The following is a 16,450-nucleotide window of genomic DNA, read 5'->3' as shown; positions in this document are numbered from 1 at the left end:
CTTAATCTTTTTTAAAAATGTTGTTTCTGTTCTGAGACCCAGTCTTCAAAGGGAGAGGAGGAGATGAAGTTCAAAATGATCAGACAATTTTTGTTCTTTATACAGAAGCAAATAAGGGCACGGATAAGAGTACAACCAATGAAGAAATGAGAAATCTATTGCTCTATTTGCAATACTTGATTCACTTAACCACCCTGGGTTAAGTGCTTTCTACGAATCTATCCCACAACACAGGCATTATACTGAAGTTGCTATGGTAACTGGCTTTAGTTATATAACCATGGGAGTGACTGGTAGTATGAAATAAAGAAGATTTTAGATATAGTTTCACTGGTAATTGGGTAGGAAAAGATCAATTAATTTGAATTTTTTGACAAACATTTCACTCTCATTGCAGTACTGACAGAGGATTTGTGTAGCAGATTTAATAATTCTGTAAAGTTACCAAACTCTCTGTCACATATGTTAACAGAACAAAGTTGCAAATATTATAAATAAAAAATTATTTTTCTGTTCTGTTCACTTCTCACTATTAGATTCATTTCAGTATTACAAAAGAAAGGTGCATCCTTAATATAAATTTGGGTGATACGCAGACAGGTTGACAAGGAAATCCAACTGTGAGTGAAATCTTGTGCCCAGTTAAGCTCACTGACCATAGAGATGGAGGAGACCACATGGGCCATTGAGTCCAACCCTTTGCACGTCCAATTGATGGGAATCCAGCCTCTGTTTAAAAACCTTTAAAGAAGGAGACTCCACCATACTCTGGGGCAACGTGTTCCACTGCTGAACAGCTCTTTCAGTGTTTGTTGTGAAATAAGTATCATGGATTTTATTAAGGCTTACTGCCAAGAACATAACCAAAGAATTGAAGGTAGCCAAGAGGTTTCAGACTGGCCAGCATTCTACAGTTTTGGCAGATTGGTTAAACAAGGAGCAGTAGATATGACAAAACTGCAAGCCAAAGACAATTGTCTCTCCTCCATCCTAAAATGGGATACCTCATGGGTGCAAGCCATTGTGTGACACCTTTTTTATTAGGAAGTGAAGGTATGACACCTCCCCCCCCCACATGCTGGACATAATGTCCCCAGAAGCCTTTGCCCCCAAGGTCCCTTATGGAGACTCCTGAAATGAAGATGCAAGCCCTTCCTACCCACCAAAACTGGATGTGGCCCCATATCTAAAACCATCCAAAGATCTGGTAATGAGGGAGTCTAATACAATTAGAACAATATGCTGTACACCAGTACATGAATCAAGAGAGGGAGGATTTGGAAGGCAGTGGAAGCCACTCTAGGGGTGATGAGTACTCATGAGCCATAATACTCCAGGGGTATTATCGACTATTTTGGCCCCAGAGCTGTCCTGATATCCCCTTGTTACTTGGGGCCCTCTGTTGCAATGTGCTGTTTGTATGTGCATCCCACTCTGTCACCTGGTGCAGACACCACTGCAGCAGGTCACTCATTCTGAGATTAGAACAAGTTGCCCAGTATTAATCAAATGGTTGGGCACCTCATTCTGACCATCCTGTGGTGGTGGCAAGCGGCACAGTGGGACATATGTATGAACGGCCATCCAGCATTACAACATAGGGCTCCAGATCTTCTGGGAGGATCTGGAGCAAAAGCATGAACTTTTTAAAAAAATTCAGGGGAATACACAAGGATTGGGCCCTGCATCATCCAGACTCCCCATCAAGAGGATGAGGCAGAGAATGTTTTATTTGGCCCGTGAAGACAACCTCTGGAAGAGGTATGCTAAGGGAATTCTTTCAAGATTTCCAGGCAGAATGGAAACTTCCTCAACTTTCTATTAGCTACCCATGTGGACTGATGCAGGTCCATTAAAACACAGTGAGGACCCATGGGAAGAAGAAAGTGCATTGCCAAAGGAAGATGGCAGGTATTTTACCTCTGCTGCCTCTGGCAGATTCCAAACAGTGACCCATACACCATTTCCCATGCTCCTTGTTGCAGTAAACTGGAAGCTGTCTTCTTCTTCCTGCTTTTTGTGTGATGAAAGCTGCTATGAAGGGGGGAAGGCTAGGTGTCTTCCTGTCTATGTGTTGAATTTAGGTTAAGCAATGCTCAAACAGTTCCAGAATGTCACCCATTACACATATTCTTTCATCACAGCAGAAGAAGTTTCAACTTTTACAAAGTGGGTTCCTTTATTTAATCAATGAAAATATTAAGATCAATTTCCCAAAATGCACCAGCACAGTGGCTTATGAAGCAATGAATATCAGACCCATACAAACACTAAAACAGATCTACATAAACTATTTTAAAATGAAAATTCGTTTACCTGTAGAAGTATGAACACCCCCTAACTGTGTTGTGAGTGAAATGATCCTGAGTCTTCTCATTTCCAAAGTCCTCAAGAGGATCTGACCACAGGATGTCACACATAGGTCCATATGCTGGGGGTTCCTTGAATCGATCTAACTAAGGAAAAAAAAGAGGACAAAGAGAATAGATAAGTGCTAGCTCAGACTGGCCAGATGCTGTTATCCTCTGCTTTAAAGGTATTCATGCCTTTATATTACAATATATGTAAAATAAAATCATAAATGTTCATAAGAAAATTATGTATATTAATAACATATTTCCCATGCCTTGAGACTAAAAAGGAAGCCAAGCGTTATTGTTGCTGTTGTATGCCTTCAAATAATTTCTAACCTATGGTGACCCTAAGGCTAAACTATAGCAGGGTTTTCTTGGCAGAATTTGTTCAAAGGGGGCTTGCCTTTGCCTTCCCTCTGAGGCTTAGAGAGTGTGATTTGCCCAAAGTCACCCAATCTATCTCCATTGTTATTAGATACATAATAAATATATGGGGATCCATTGGGAACATTAAAATAAAGTTAAAGTTTGTATGTTTATAAACTTACTGATACAAAGTGTAGCACTGACTCTTTTAATATATTGTCTAAAGCTTGCACACAAACTAAGACAGAGGTTCTTTTCTTTTGGGTTAAAGACCCCTTTGATAAAAGCTATGAATGCCTTATTCAGAAAAATACATACAATACACACATAATGTTCAATACTATTTAAAATTGTTAACTGGAAATCGATTTTCTTCACATAGGCTTTTACATTTAGTGAACAAATTATAATGAACACTGGTAAAGCATTTACATAAAAATCCACCATGACAGGGAAAATAGAAAAGTGATAGAAAAGAAATTAAAGCAAGCAAGCAAGCAAGCAAGCAAATAAATAAATAAATAAATAAATTTCATCCAGTTCTGAAGCTCACCAATCAGCCCTCTACATATTCCATGGATACCAGTTTAAGAGCCTCTGAACTAGAAGGCTGCCCACCCCTCTTTAAAAAGCAGCAACTTCTGCAAATTCCCTTGGTTAATCATGATGTTTTAAAATTTTATTTTATAAAAATATTGGTTTTAAATCTTAGGTCTTGCAAGTGCTTTCTAAAGCAAAGACTATGAAAATGTCAAACCCTGAAAGATATGGGTCTCATTTTACTTCAACCCAATATATGTTGCAAGATGCTATCTGTAGCTGAGTGCCACACCTCAGATGACTATTTCTATAATCTTATTAATGGGAGATGTAGAAGGGAGGGGAGGATCAATTCTATCGACTGAACAGTTCCCTAGATACATATTGATAATAGAACTATTTAATTTTCTTTTAATCAGGGTTGGGAAAATCAATCAAATGCTGATGCTGTTGCTGAAAAGAAATGAGACTCACTTATAATGACAGTCAAGTTTAACAGTTTCAATACTGCAATTAATCTTTTTACAGGTGCCTGCTCTTAGGAAGAATGTATACGTATTGAAGATCAATACTGCCTAATAACTCTTTGGATATGATAAAATTAGCATGTTAATTGCTTTTTGTAACTTCATTTCCTCCCAAAATGTAAGCAATGTTATTTAGTGGTTTTACTGCAAAATATTTACAAGCATTCCAATAAAAATGATTTCTAAGTAAACTTTGGTATTGGTTTGAATGTAACATCTAAATCACATTGATTCCCTGTCCCTCATCAAATATTTAAGGGCAAAGAAAGTTCATTAGATCTTTTTACAGAACAAAGACTTTTGAAGATTGTAAACATAAATATGGCATACCAAATAGGTCAAATAAATGTGCTAAATCAGATCCCAACTTGGAATTATTTTTAGGGCACAGGAATTATTTTCAGAAAATCTACACACTGAATATACAATATCCTGTTGCTTGGTCATGCAATTTGCATTGGTTGCACATAACAGGATTTGCAAATATTGACACACTGATCCAGATAATCAGATCTGCTCATGTTATCATGTGCTGGATCAGGAAAGGCAATCTCCGATGTGAATGAAGATGCACAGTGCCTCTATTTTATGGCAAAACTAGTCATACTATACATCCTGGATCAGGCTGAAGAGCTAATGTAGGGAAGTAACATTTTTAGAAAGCAAAATATGAATTGTTTATTTAAACAATTTCTCTAGGAGCCACATTATATAAGTAAATAAAATGTTGGCTATTCCTGTTTTTTGAAAGCAACAAGAAAATACCAACTTTGCTAAGAGATTAATCATAGGAAAATGGGAACAGAGGGGAAGTGGATTTTAGAAAAGAGTTTAATCAGTGGCATCTGGATTTGTGATATACGGAACTTACTTTTCTGATGTCATCTAAAGTGTTGATCTCTGGAGACAAGCCACCATGCACGCACAGGAACTGTTGGTTCATCAGAGCAGCCAAGGGAAGGCAGTCAAAGGCATCCATGCAGGCATCATATACACGTTCTGAATACTTTATTTTACCTTTTGAATATTAAGGAAAAGTTATTGAGAAAGGAGGGGAAAGTACTGCACTCAAGGATTCAGTCTCAAATTCTCAGGACTTAAGAGAACAAGCCTGTGATCTGCAATAGATGCAGGGCTATACTTATAGGTGGACATAATGATATCAGAACCTAGAAAAGTTAACTTTTCTAAACTACAATGTAAGTTCCTCATAATCATGTTGACTGTGAAATTTTGAGACCTGTAAAATAAATGTATCTTTTCCAAGTATTGATTATAATATATTACATTCCTTGCGAAGCACACGTTTGGCAGGTAAATAATTTATGGTTGTCCACCTGAGGTTGCTGTTCATTACAGTATGGGAAAAGATGAACAGACACTAAAATTGGAGAGTACATGTTACTATTACTGTGCAAAAAGGGGTTGTACATACTACCTCAGTTTTTCTCCTGTCAGTAATTCCATCATTGTGGAGGAGCAAACCTTTAATTGATAAAAGCTTGTTTGGTTTGGTCTTCTATATTCATGATTTGTCCACCAGGTAAGACATTCATTTGAAGACATCACCCTCCCCCTTGCCCACAGAATTTATTCTGGTGGCTATTTGAATTAGAACTGTTTCTTCCTTGAACTCTGACTGCAGAACTCCCTCCCAAGCAAAATCCACCTGCTGCTGTACATTATATCGCAGACAAAGTACACTTGAGCTCTGGGGAATTAATTTTCATGGCTTAGTTCAATTTATTCTTGTTTGATTCACTAGACATGTCTTCCTGGTTTGTTCAGAAGATGGCTGATGGGTTGGATTAGTCAACTGCAGCATTTATCTTTTCTTTTCTTTTCTTTTTTGCTTCTGGCATAATGGAATGATTTTATTATATTTGCCGCTATTCCTTTATGATAGATTCCACTTTAGGAATTTTGTTAAGCCATCCTGAATGCCATTTGACATAAATACATACAATACACAAAGATTATTAATAAATGTATTAATACCATTTTAAATCCATGAAATAATACATTTTATGGGTGCAAGTCACTCTTTAAATCACATACATATCTTAAACATACAAAACAAGCATTTGAAGTTTGGCTAATATTTCTGTAATCATCTGAAATGTCCTACCATTTCTTTTCATGTTTAAACATGCATTTTCCCACTTTATTAATGTGTAGTGATCATCCAACATCTAATTACTTACAGAAACATTATTATGAAATAAATAATGTGAACATCCAATTCATTGGAAATGTTAATTCACAAATATGAATGCTAATAACTGTAAATTATGAAGTGTTCAAATAAATTAACAGCCTTTTCACCATCAGCTTTGCAAAGGAAATGTCACTGGAGATAGCTCTGTAGGTCATGGTTTTTGAGAGGTAGTTTCACAGGATTTTGATACAACTACTCATGCAAAATGGTCAGACAACTAGAAACAAATCTGAAAACAGTGAAGCTCCAAAGTGAAAGAGACTTGTGCTAGGCAGTAGTTTCACTGGGGGGCAGGTGTGTATGCACTGGGTGACACTCCAGAGAGAGGTGACACCAGGTCAGGGGCCCCCACCCCGGCCTTTCTTGCTGTGGTTTGATTTTCCTTAGGAGAACAAGGACACAGTAAGGAGGTGGGCTAAGCACATGCATATGCCCGCATACCTCCTTGTCACAGCGAGAAGGGGAGGGGGTGCACATGCTTGGCACAGCTCCTTGTTGTGGCTCAGTTTGCATCAGGAAAACCAGGCCACAGCAAGGAGCCAGGCTGAGCGAGTGAGCACATGTGCCCTGCCTCTCCTTGCCATGGCCCAGTTCTTCTCTGAGGAAAACTAAAAGCTCTGGTGGCGCATTGGTTAAATGCCTGTACTGCAGTCACTCACTCACAAACCACATGGTTGTAAGTTCAATACTAGGCAGGGGGTCCAGGTTGACTCAGCCTGGCATCCTTCTGTAGGTTGCTAAAATGAGTACCCAGCTTTTCGGGGCAATTAGCTTACACTTTGTAAGCCACTTAGTACATTGGTAAACAGTCTAGAAATGTACTTGCTATTGCTGTTGAGCAGCAGCAAGGGAGACAAGGGTGTGTGCTGTTGCAAGCAACTGGTTTGAGCATGTGCATACCCCCTGCGCCTCCTTGCCATGGCTTGGGTTTCCTCAGGGAATAATCGGGCCGTGGCAAGGAGGGGTGGGGAGGCACACATGGCTGGCCTGGCTCCTTGCCATGGCCCTGTTCTTCCACAGAAAACCAAGCCAAGACAAGGAGGGGTGGGGCACTCCCCTTCCAGCTGGAAGGAGTGGGGAGAAGGAAGAAGCACTGGTGAATGCATAGGGGTTTGACTGTTGGACTAGGCAACATGGAGACATGGAAATCCATTGGGCAACCTCGGGAATGTCACCCTTTCTCAGCCTCAAAGGAAGGCAATGGCAATCTCCCCCCCCCCAAGAGTAAAATGGTATCTTTATATAAAATAGCAAAAAGCAGTTTGTCTACTGAAATTCATATAAATAGCTCCTCCCAATTCACAAGAATCCATTCCACCACCATCCCTGCGAAAATGGCGACTTGCAAATATTTGAATCCTTTTGAAAATAATGGTGTGCGTGCCTGAGGTGCGGAGGCGGGGCTGCACAGGCACATGCCACCATTTTGTCCCTCCCCGCTTGTCCCTCCCCCAAAGATCGAGACCATGGATTCCGATGTTGTCTTTACATTGCACTATTTGGGAATATGATATCAAGGGATGTGGTGGCTTAGTGGTTAAGATGTCAGTTCTGATGATTTGAAGATTGGAAAGTTGGCTGTTTGAGGCCCAAGTGCTGCATGATGGCATAAGCTCCTGTCACTAGTCCCAGCTTCTGTCAACCTAGCAGATCAAAAGCATGCAAATGCAAGTATATAAACAAGTATCACTTCTCATTAGGAAGGTAACAACATTCAGTGCAGTCTTGCTGGTCACAAGACCACTAGAGTTGTTTTCGGACAACATTGGCTCTTCAGCTTGGTAACAGAGATGAGCACTGCCTCAGTCGGTTACGGTCACATACACAGGAGGAAGACAGCTGGAGGAATGTCACAAAGAGAAGTAGGCCAAGAAGGGATTCTTCAGGGAGCTTGCAGCTAGAGAATCGATTCGAAGCTCTTTCCCTTATCAAGGAGGATGAAGAAGAGCAGCATGGACAGACTTCAGGGACAGAGCAGGGGAGCCTGAGAGTCCCACCCGAGGGAACAGTCGCTGCTAAGCCTCGTAGGAGGCGTGTGGTCGTAGTGGGGGACTCCTTGCTGAGGGGTACAGAAGCAGTGATTTGTAGGCCTGACAAGATGTCTCGAGAGGTGTGTTGTCTTCCAGGTGCAAAGATCTGTGATGTGACAGAGAGGCTGACAAGACTGGTCAAGCCTACTGACCAATACCCCTTCCTTTTGGTCCACGTGGGAACCAATGATACTGCAAGACACAGCCTGCAGAACATCAAAAGGGATTATGAGGCGCTTGGTAGGAAGCTGAAAGGAATGGATGTACAGGTTGTCATCTCATCTCTTCTGCCAGTTGAAGGGCATGGTCCAGGAAGGGAGAGGAAAATAGCAGATGTGAACAACTGGCTCGGCAGATGGTGCCGCCGAGAAGGATTTGGATTCTTCAATCATGGGCTGCGGTTCCATGAGGAGGGACTTCTTGCAACGGATGGGTTGCATCTCACGCCAGTTGGAAGAAATGTTTTTGCCAACAGTCTCAAGAACTTGATCAGGAGGGCTTTAAACTGAGTTCCGTGGGGAAGGGAGACAATATTAAGGAAGGTGAAAGGGATGGTGAAAATAGTCAAACTGACATAGAGGAAACAAGAAAAAAAGTGCAAAGACCCAACAGTTGGAGGCAAAAAAACTTGCACAAGCAGCAAGTAAATGGGACCCATGGTCTGCGATGTCTCTACACTAATGCACAGAGCATGGGAAATAAGCATGAACTCCTAGTACAACAAAGCAAATATGATATAATAGGCATCACCGAAACCTGGTGGGATGAGTCTTATAATTGGAATGTGGAAATAGAGGGGTATAACCTTTTTAAGAGAAATAGGCCAAACAGGAAAGGAGAAGGAATAGCACTATATGTCAGAGATATTTACACCTGTGAAGAAATCCAGGACATCAATCATGGAAGCCAGGTGGAGAGCATCTGGATAAAAATTAAAGGGCAGGGAAACAACAAGGATGTTATGGTGGGAGTCTACTACAGACCCCCAAGTCAGACGGAAGAATTGGATGATGCCTTTCTAGAACAGATGACCACACAGTCAGAAAGGAGAGATGTAGTAGTGATGGGCGACTTCAACTATCCTGATATTTGCTGGAAGTCAAACTCAGCAAAATCCTCAAGGTCTAGCAAATTCCTCACTTGCCTGGAAGACAATTTCATTGTCCAAAAGGTGGAAGAGGCACCAAGGGGGTCAGCTATTTTAGATCTGATCCTAACCAACAAGGATGACTTGGTTAATGGGGTGCAAGTGGTGGGATCATTAGGTGGAAGTGACCATGTTCTCCTGGAGTTTGTTATACAGTGGAAAGGAGAAGCCAGGCATAGTCAAACACACATTCTATACTTTAGAAGAGCGAATTTCAGTAAACTTAGAGAAGTATTGAGGGCGATTCCATGGTCAGAAGTACTAAAAGATAAAGGAGTTCAGGACGGATGGGAATTTCTCAAAAGGGAGATACTGAAGGCACAATTTCAAACAGTTCCAGTGAGAAAGAAAAATGGGAGGTGTCTCAAGAAACCAGGATGGATGACCAAGGAACTTTCAACCGAGCTGAGTTTGAAACGGAACATGTACAAGAAATGGAAAAAGGGGGAAATCACGAAAAAGGAATTCAAAGAAATAGCAGGCATTTGTAGGGGTAAAGTCAGAAAAGCCAAAGCGCAGAATGAACTCATGCTTGCTAGAAAGGTTAAAGACAACAAAAAGGGCTTTTTTGGATATGTCCGCAGCAAAAATAAGAAGAAGGAAATGGTAGGGCCACTGCGTGGAGAAGATGGCAAAATGTTAACAGGGGACAGAGAAAAGGCAGAATTACTCAATACCTTCTTTGCCTCAGTCTTCTCAGAAAAGGAAAAGGGTGCTCAACCTGAGGATAATGGAGCAGAGGACAGAATAGGGGAATTTCAGCACAGAATAAGTAAAGAGATAGTAGAGGAACACCTTGTTAATCTAAATGAATTTAAGTCTCCAGGACCAGATGAACTCCATCCAAGGGTATTAAAAGAACTGGCAAATGTAATATCGGAGCCATTGGCAATAATCTTTGAAAACTCCTGGAGAACAGGAGAAATCCCAGCAGACTGGAGGAGGGCAAACGTTGTCCCCATCTTCAAAAAGGGGAAAAAAGAGGATCCCAACAATTATCGTCCAGTTAGTCTGACATCAGTTCTAGGAAAGATTCTGGAGCAGATCATTAAACAGAGAGTCTGTGAACTTCTAGAAGGCAATGCCATAATCACAAAAACTCAACATGGGTTTCAGAGAAACAGGTCATGCCAGACAAATCTGATCTCTTTCTTTGATAAAATTACCAGCTTGGTAGACAAAGGGAATGCTGTGGATATAGTATATCTGGATTTCAGTAAGGCCTTTGACAAGGTTTCCCATGACATTCTTGCAAACAAGCTTGTAAAATGTGGGCTAGACAAAGTAACTGTTACATGGATCTGTAATTGGTTGACCGGCCGAACCCAAAGGGTGCTCAACAATGGCTCCTTTTCATCCTGGAGAGAAGTGACCAGTGGGGTTCCACAGGGCTCTGTCCTGGGCCCAGTGTTATTCAACATCTTTATCAATGACCTGGATGACAGAATTGGGAGCATACTTATCAAATTTGCAGATGACACCAAATTAGGGGGAATAGCTAATACCCCAGAGGACAGGACCAAGATTCAAAATGACCTGAATAGACTAGAAAGCTGGGCCACAGCTAACAAAATGAAATTCAACACGGAGAAATGTAAGGTATTGCACTTAGGGCGGAAAAATAAAATGCACAGATATAGGATGGGAGACACATGGCTGAATGAAACTATGTGTGAAAGGGATCTAGGAGTCCAAGTAGACCACAAGTTGAACATGAGTCAACAGTGTGATGTGGCAGCTAAAAAGGCCAATGCAATTTTAGGCTGCATCAATAAAAGTATAGTGTCTAGATCAAGAGAAGTAATAGTGCCACTGTATTCTGCTTTGGTCAGGCCCCACCTAGAATATTGTGTCCAGTTCTGGGTGCCACAATTCAGAAAGGACATTGAGAAACTGGAGCGTGTTCAGAGGAGGGCGACAAAAATGGTGAAGAGTCTGGAAACCATGTCCTATGAGGAACGACTTAGGGAGCTGGGGATGTTTAGCCTGGAGAAAAGAAGGTTAAGAGGTGATATGATAGCACTGTTTAAATATTTGAAGGGATGTCATATTGAGGAGGGAACAAGCTTGTTTTCTTCTGCTCCAGAGAACAGAACCCGGAACAATGGATGCAAGCTTCAGGAAAAGAGATTCCACCTCAACATTAGGAGGAACTTCCTGACAGTAAGGGCTGTTCGACAGTGGAATGCACTCCCTCGGAGGGTGATAGAGTCTCCTTCCTTGGAGGTCTTTAAACAGAGGCTGGATGGCCATCTGTCAGGGATGCTTTGATTTGGATTTCCTGCATGGCAGGGGGTTGGACTGGATGGCCCTAGTGGTCTCTTCCAACTCTACGATTCTATGATTCTATGACTAGACATTCATGTCAAGGGATTATCTTTACCTTTATCTAACATTCTTTAAACTGAATGCACAGGTTCAGACAATGCCTTTAGTTACTCTTATTCCTGGATGAATTTTTATTCACCCTTATTACAAAATAATATAAGCAAAATAAATAATTTTGACTCATACTTACATTCTTGTTTAAATGTGAAATACTCTGTTAAATGTCTACATTCATGATTCCCACGCAGTAAAAACAGTGTTTTGGGATAAAGAATTTTCAAGGCCCACAAATACAGCACGCACTGCAAAGAAGAAAAAGGGAAGAAAGAGGATCAAGTATTTAACACTCATTTGCTTTTTTAAACAAAAAACAACAACATGCTTTCTCAATATGATTCCCCCCTAACAGATTAACTCTTTAAATCACACCACCCTGTTAATTCAGAAACTTACTTAAGACTTTCAGTTATTTTATATTTTGTTCTGTATGCTTTGCTCTAAACTTAACTCAACAGCCCATTGTTAATATGTGGTATATTTACTAATGACTGGCTAATAATAATTATTTCCACACATTTTGTTTCCATATTTTTCCCCAAATTCTGCATCATTGTATCAAGAAAAAAGAATCCATCTGAATGCAATGCACAACACTAATTTGTTAGGAAGATACATCATATAATGACCAGCATTTCCTAATAAAATGGCTGCCCATTAAGTCTTTATGAAAGCAAATTAGTTTGTGAAGCAATGTGAAGAAAGAAGCAGTTGCACCACATACATAATACTCAAGTCTAATATATTTCAGACACTTACATAAAGCCATGATTTCTGCTAATCACAAGTAAGAATACAACAACATGATTTGACGTTTGAAGTGTAAACAAAGCAAATCTTGGTTTAGAGCTGCCCTTGTACTTTCAGTTTGCATCAAGTTTGTCATGTAAATTCATTCCCATCTCCATAGTGTGGCACCTCACAGAGTAATGGCCCAAACAGTGGGCTACCAATGGATTGTGAATTCAGACAACAGCAAATTATAATTAACATAGAAGCAACCTATAAAACAACTTTAAACCATGGTTTAATATCCTACTTGATCCTGCCTGTTCAGAACGTACCATAGTAAAACCACTTCATTGTTGAATAAAGCAGAATACAGGAATGTGTTCCTTTATCATTATACTTTCTAACTCTATGGAAAACAGTGCTGGTTGAACTCATTTCTCACTATCTTTCATGGGCCCAAGGGCACCTCAAAATCTGACAAATGATCCCTTTGATCTGCCTGCCTATATGGGCCTATAACGAGACACTGTGATGGTTCCAGAATTATCTCTCTTTGTTTCATCTTAGTGATGTTGGAAGGGATCAAACAGTTTTTTTCACGCCTGTTAAAGACTTAAGGCGGATTCATTTCCTTAACTTTTCTCTCTCTGGTGAGGAGGGGGAATGGGGGTGGATCACATTGTCTATATGAACCCCAGAAAATTAAAGGATGCCTAAGTGGGAAAAGACAGAGATACTACTGAACCGGAGAAATGGTGGAGGAGTAAAAAAGTAATTTTTGAAGTGGTTCTTTTTAAAGCAGTCCTATAGCTACTCTTCTTGTCAAGTCACCTGCTCTAAAGATATTTAGGGGGAAATGAGGACAAAAGCTCCCCACAGGCTTTACTTCAGACATGAGATGCTTATTAACAAAAGCTAGCACATTAACCAGTAGCCCTCCTTTCAGCACTTTGCAAAACTTAGAAGAGGGACAGGACATTTCCCTAGCTAATAGACACAAGGATAAATATAATATTTAACAAATGTGAAAGTAAAAGCATGCCAGTGGGAAGAACTATGGTGTTCTGGGGAACGCTTGTCTATCTTCTGAAATGGAGAAAGAGGTGGGAAGGTTGTTACAAGGAGTATCATGGCACTGACTACAAAGCTAATCATTATAGCACACACACAAAAGGTGCACTAAGCCATTTTTTAAATTCTTCTATTTGCAAAGTGTACTACAACCACAGAATGTGAGGGTAAAGTGAAGCTCAGCCCCAACCTTTCAATACAATGGCTGTATGAGCAAAATAGCGGAGAGTGGTTTGAGAGATGCTTGTGTAGTTTCTGTGTTAGCTTAGATGCTATTACTGCCAGCCAGCTATATCCATGGATCGTTTAGCCATGAATTCAAACATTCATGGTTTGGGGCGGGGGGGGTGGAATCCAAAAAGCAAACTGATTTTGCCATTTTATATAAACAACATCATTTTACTATGTCATTGCAAGGTAGATGGAAGCAGAAAAAGAGGAAGGCCCCATCCCAGATGAGTAGACTCAATTAGGGAAGTCACAGGCCTGAGCCTGCAGGACCCAAGCAGAGTGGTTGAGGATAGAGTGAAATGAAGATGTCTCATTCACAGGGTCACCATGAATTGAGGGCAGTTAACAACAACAATAGGGAAGGGTGACATTTCCACTCAGTTTCTTTTTTTGATAAGAACTTCCCACACGTTGAAAAAAAACCATCATATACATGACAGAATGAATGAATGTAAGTGATAGAAAGTAATGTAAGGTGACAGAAAGTCAGATTTGTCTGTCCCTATATGCAGGAGTGGAGGCGAGGTAGTGGGAGTGAAGAATCCTAACTCACAGCTAAGGGCCAGTTGACTTCTGTAGTAAATTTAAAAGAATTTTTCAAAGCAGGAAGCCATAACTTTAAGAACAGATGGAAACAATCTATAGAGTACAGAGGTGCCCTTAATACATAGCAATTTATGGTAGCATTGTATAAACCGGATTCTTTCTTGCACCCTGAGCTTGATAGGAAATTATTCTTTTTCTCATTTCTTTTCAGTCAGTGTAAGGTAGCCACTACACAGTGAGTCACACAAGCTTCCCAATACTGAAATCAGCTACTATTCCTCCTCTATTTAGGAGGCTTCACTTGTCAGTAAACAAACTAGCTCATATGCAATGAGTTTCAGTTCCTTTGTGTTTAAAATGTAAAATTCTAACTGTTACTTCTAGAAAGGGAGAGCTTTGTCATTTCCTTGGACAGGCTGGAAGCACAACAACTTGTGTACTATGAGCACTTGCTTTTTAGTACTTTGACACATTTTGGAAATTGCTTTAAAAATGAAAGGACTTGTTCACTAAACTACAGAATCTTAGAATTAGAAGAGACCACAAGGGCCATCCATCCCAACCCCAGCCATGCAGGAATATACAATCAAAGCACTCCCAACAGATGGTCATCCAGTCTGTTAAAAAACCTCCAAACGAGACTCCTCTACACACTCAGAAGCAGCCTATACCACTGTCAAACAGCTCTTACCATCAGAAAGTTCATTCCATTGAAGTTCCTAAAACTGTCTCCCTCCATACACTCATTCCTCCATTATATTTTGATGCCATTATTCCAGTCAGTAAGTGGCTTGGCTACAATCATTCTTTTGTTATGTGCTGAGAATCTTCCATATGGGGAGCATTTTATAGAAGGACCTGTGGTTCCCCTGTTTCCATTCAGTTTAAAGTGCTATGGTCCCACCAAAAACTCCATCACTGTCTTACTGACAGTGGCACTGAGACTGTTAAGGCACTTCATTATAGAGCATTCCACTATATTCTCATTACAGAGACACTTTTGGAAAGATGGCTTTTTTGTCTCTTTCCCACAAATCACACAGCACTGCCTGATTCATAATGGAGCACATAACAGTATGTTAAGTACAAATCTAACTGAATATTGGGCTATGTACTTTTTTTCAAGTTTCATTTTAATACACTTGAAGCAGACTCAAGTCTATGAAGGGGGGTTCTAACTGGCAGTTAAGAATGTAATGTGCTTGCAGAACGTGGTTTATATATACACATACTTGCAATTGTTGCTGATATTCTTAAAAGCATAAGCAGAAGACAAAGCGTAAGTCTTCTGGATGGATTTGTACTTGGAGGTCCGCCTGGAAATTTCTGAACATCATCTTCTTTCACAACTCTTCCAGCACTAAAGACTTATGGTGGGAAACTGCATGAAAATATTATTACTCCCTGCTGGCTTTTCAAGCCTCAAGGTTTTGGGTGGTTAAGGAAATGGCTGAGTGCAGAAGCATATATCGGCTTCTGTCATAATTTCTTTCTCCCCTGTCAAATATTGCTGCAAATGTTTTCCCCATTATCTCAAGATTTGGATTCAATGGCTCTTGTGGTCCTGAAGGAGGCTCCCCTTTCCTGTAACTCTAGGAGAAATTAGGAGACTAGCCCAGGAACCTGTAGCATGAAAGTGAGTTCTTCTTTGCTCCTCAGGGAGCTGTTGTCTTGATGCTTACTCTTGAATAGACATGCATTTAATTTAAGTGTGCATTGTATGCTTGATGGAAAAAAGACCTGAGCTGGTAAGAATTACATTTCATCCTGCCCTCTTTGTGATGGCATGACCCCATGCCCTTTGAGCTCGCTCAGTGCTTGAGTGCCAAACTGGAATTCTGCCTGTGGGTTGGAAAATGTTCCTCATTTGTGCACTAACACAGTGCTTCTCATGCTATTTGATGTAGGGGACCAATAACTACTATTTTCCAGTGTACCAAGAACCAGCATTTGAGTAGCGCATGTCTTACACAAAGTTAGGTACTAGCTGCCATAAGTTTGCACAAGTTGTGATCCATCAAGACAAATGCAGAGTACCAACCTACCCAAACCCAACAAATCTGCCCCTGGGAAGTCTGTGTGTGTGTGTGTGTGTGTGTGTGTGTGTGTGTGTGTGTGACTAGTGAATAATAAATGAGGAATTCCACCCATTCAATTATTGTCATTTAGCTTACAGAAAAGCTACTCTATTTGAGCTCCAGTTTCTTCCCATATATGGAATATCAAAATAGGAATACTATGTGATCACTGCACATCTGTAATGTAAAGACTGCAGCAGAGATAATGCAGATGAAGTGTAGTCA

General features: G+C 40.4%; 1 protein-coding gene across 5 annotated transcripts in view; it reads right to left on the bottom strand.

The window, feature by feature from the left end:
- Positions 1–16,450, bottom strand: part of PPP3CA (protein phosphatase 3 catalytic subunit alpha) — a 226,921-nt gene that overhangs the window by 50,149 nt on the left and 160,322 nt on the right. For all 5 annotated transcript variants that reach the window (XM_089526057.1, XM_089526058.1, XM_089526060.1 and 2 more), the window contains exons 4-6: positions 11,701–11,812; positions 4,659–4,804; positions 2,317–2,456 (exon numbers count right to left, since the gene is read on the bottom strand). In XM_089526057.1, the coding sequence (XP_089382183.1) occupies positions 2,317–2,456; positions 4,659–4,804; positions 11,701–11,812 (398 nt within the window). The remainder of the gene's footprint in view (positions 1–2,316; positions 2,457–4,658; positions 4,805–11,700; positions 11,813–16,450) is intronic.

The sequence above is a fragment of the Sceloporus occidentalis genome, unplaced genomic scaffold, assembly GCF_023333645.1.
Source record: "Sceloporus occidentalis isolate IW3139 unplaced genomic scaffold, rSceOcc1.0.p SCAF_5, whole genome shotgun sequence".
NCBI classification, from domain to species: Eukaryota; Metazoa; Chordata; class Lepidosauria; order Squamata; family Phrynosomatidae; genus Sceloporus; species Sceloporus occidentalis.
This window is presented reverse-complemented; position numbering and strand designations above follow the sequence as displayed.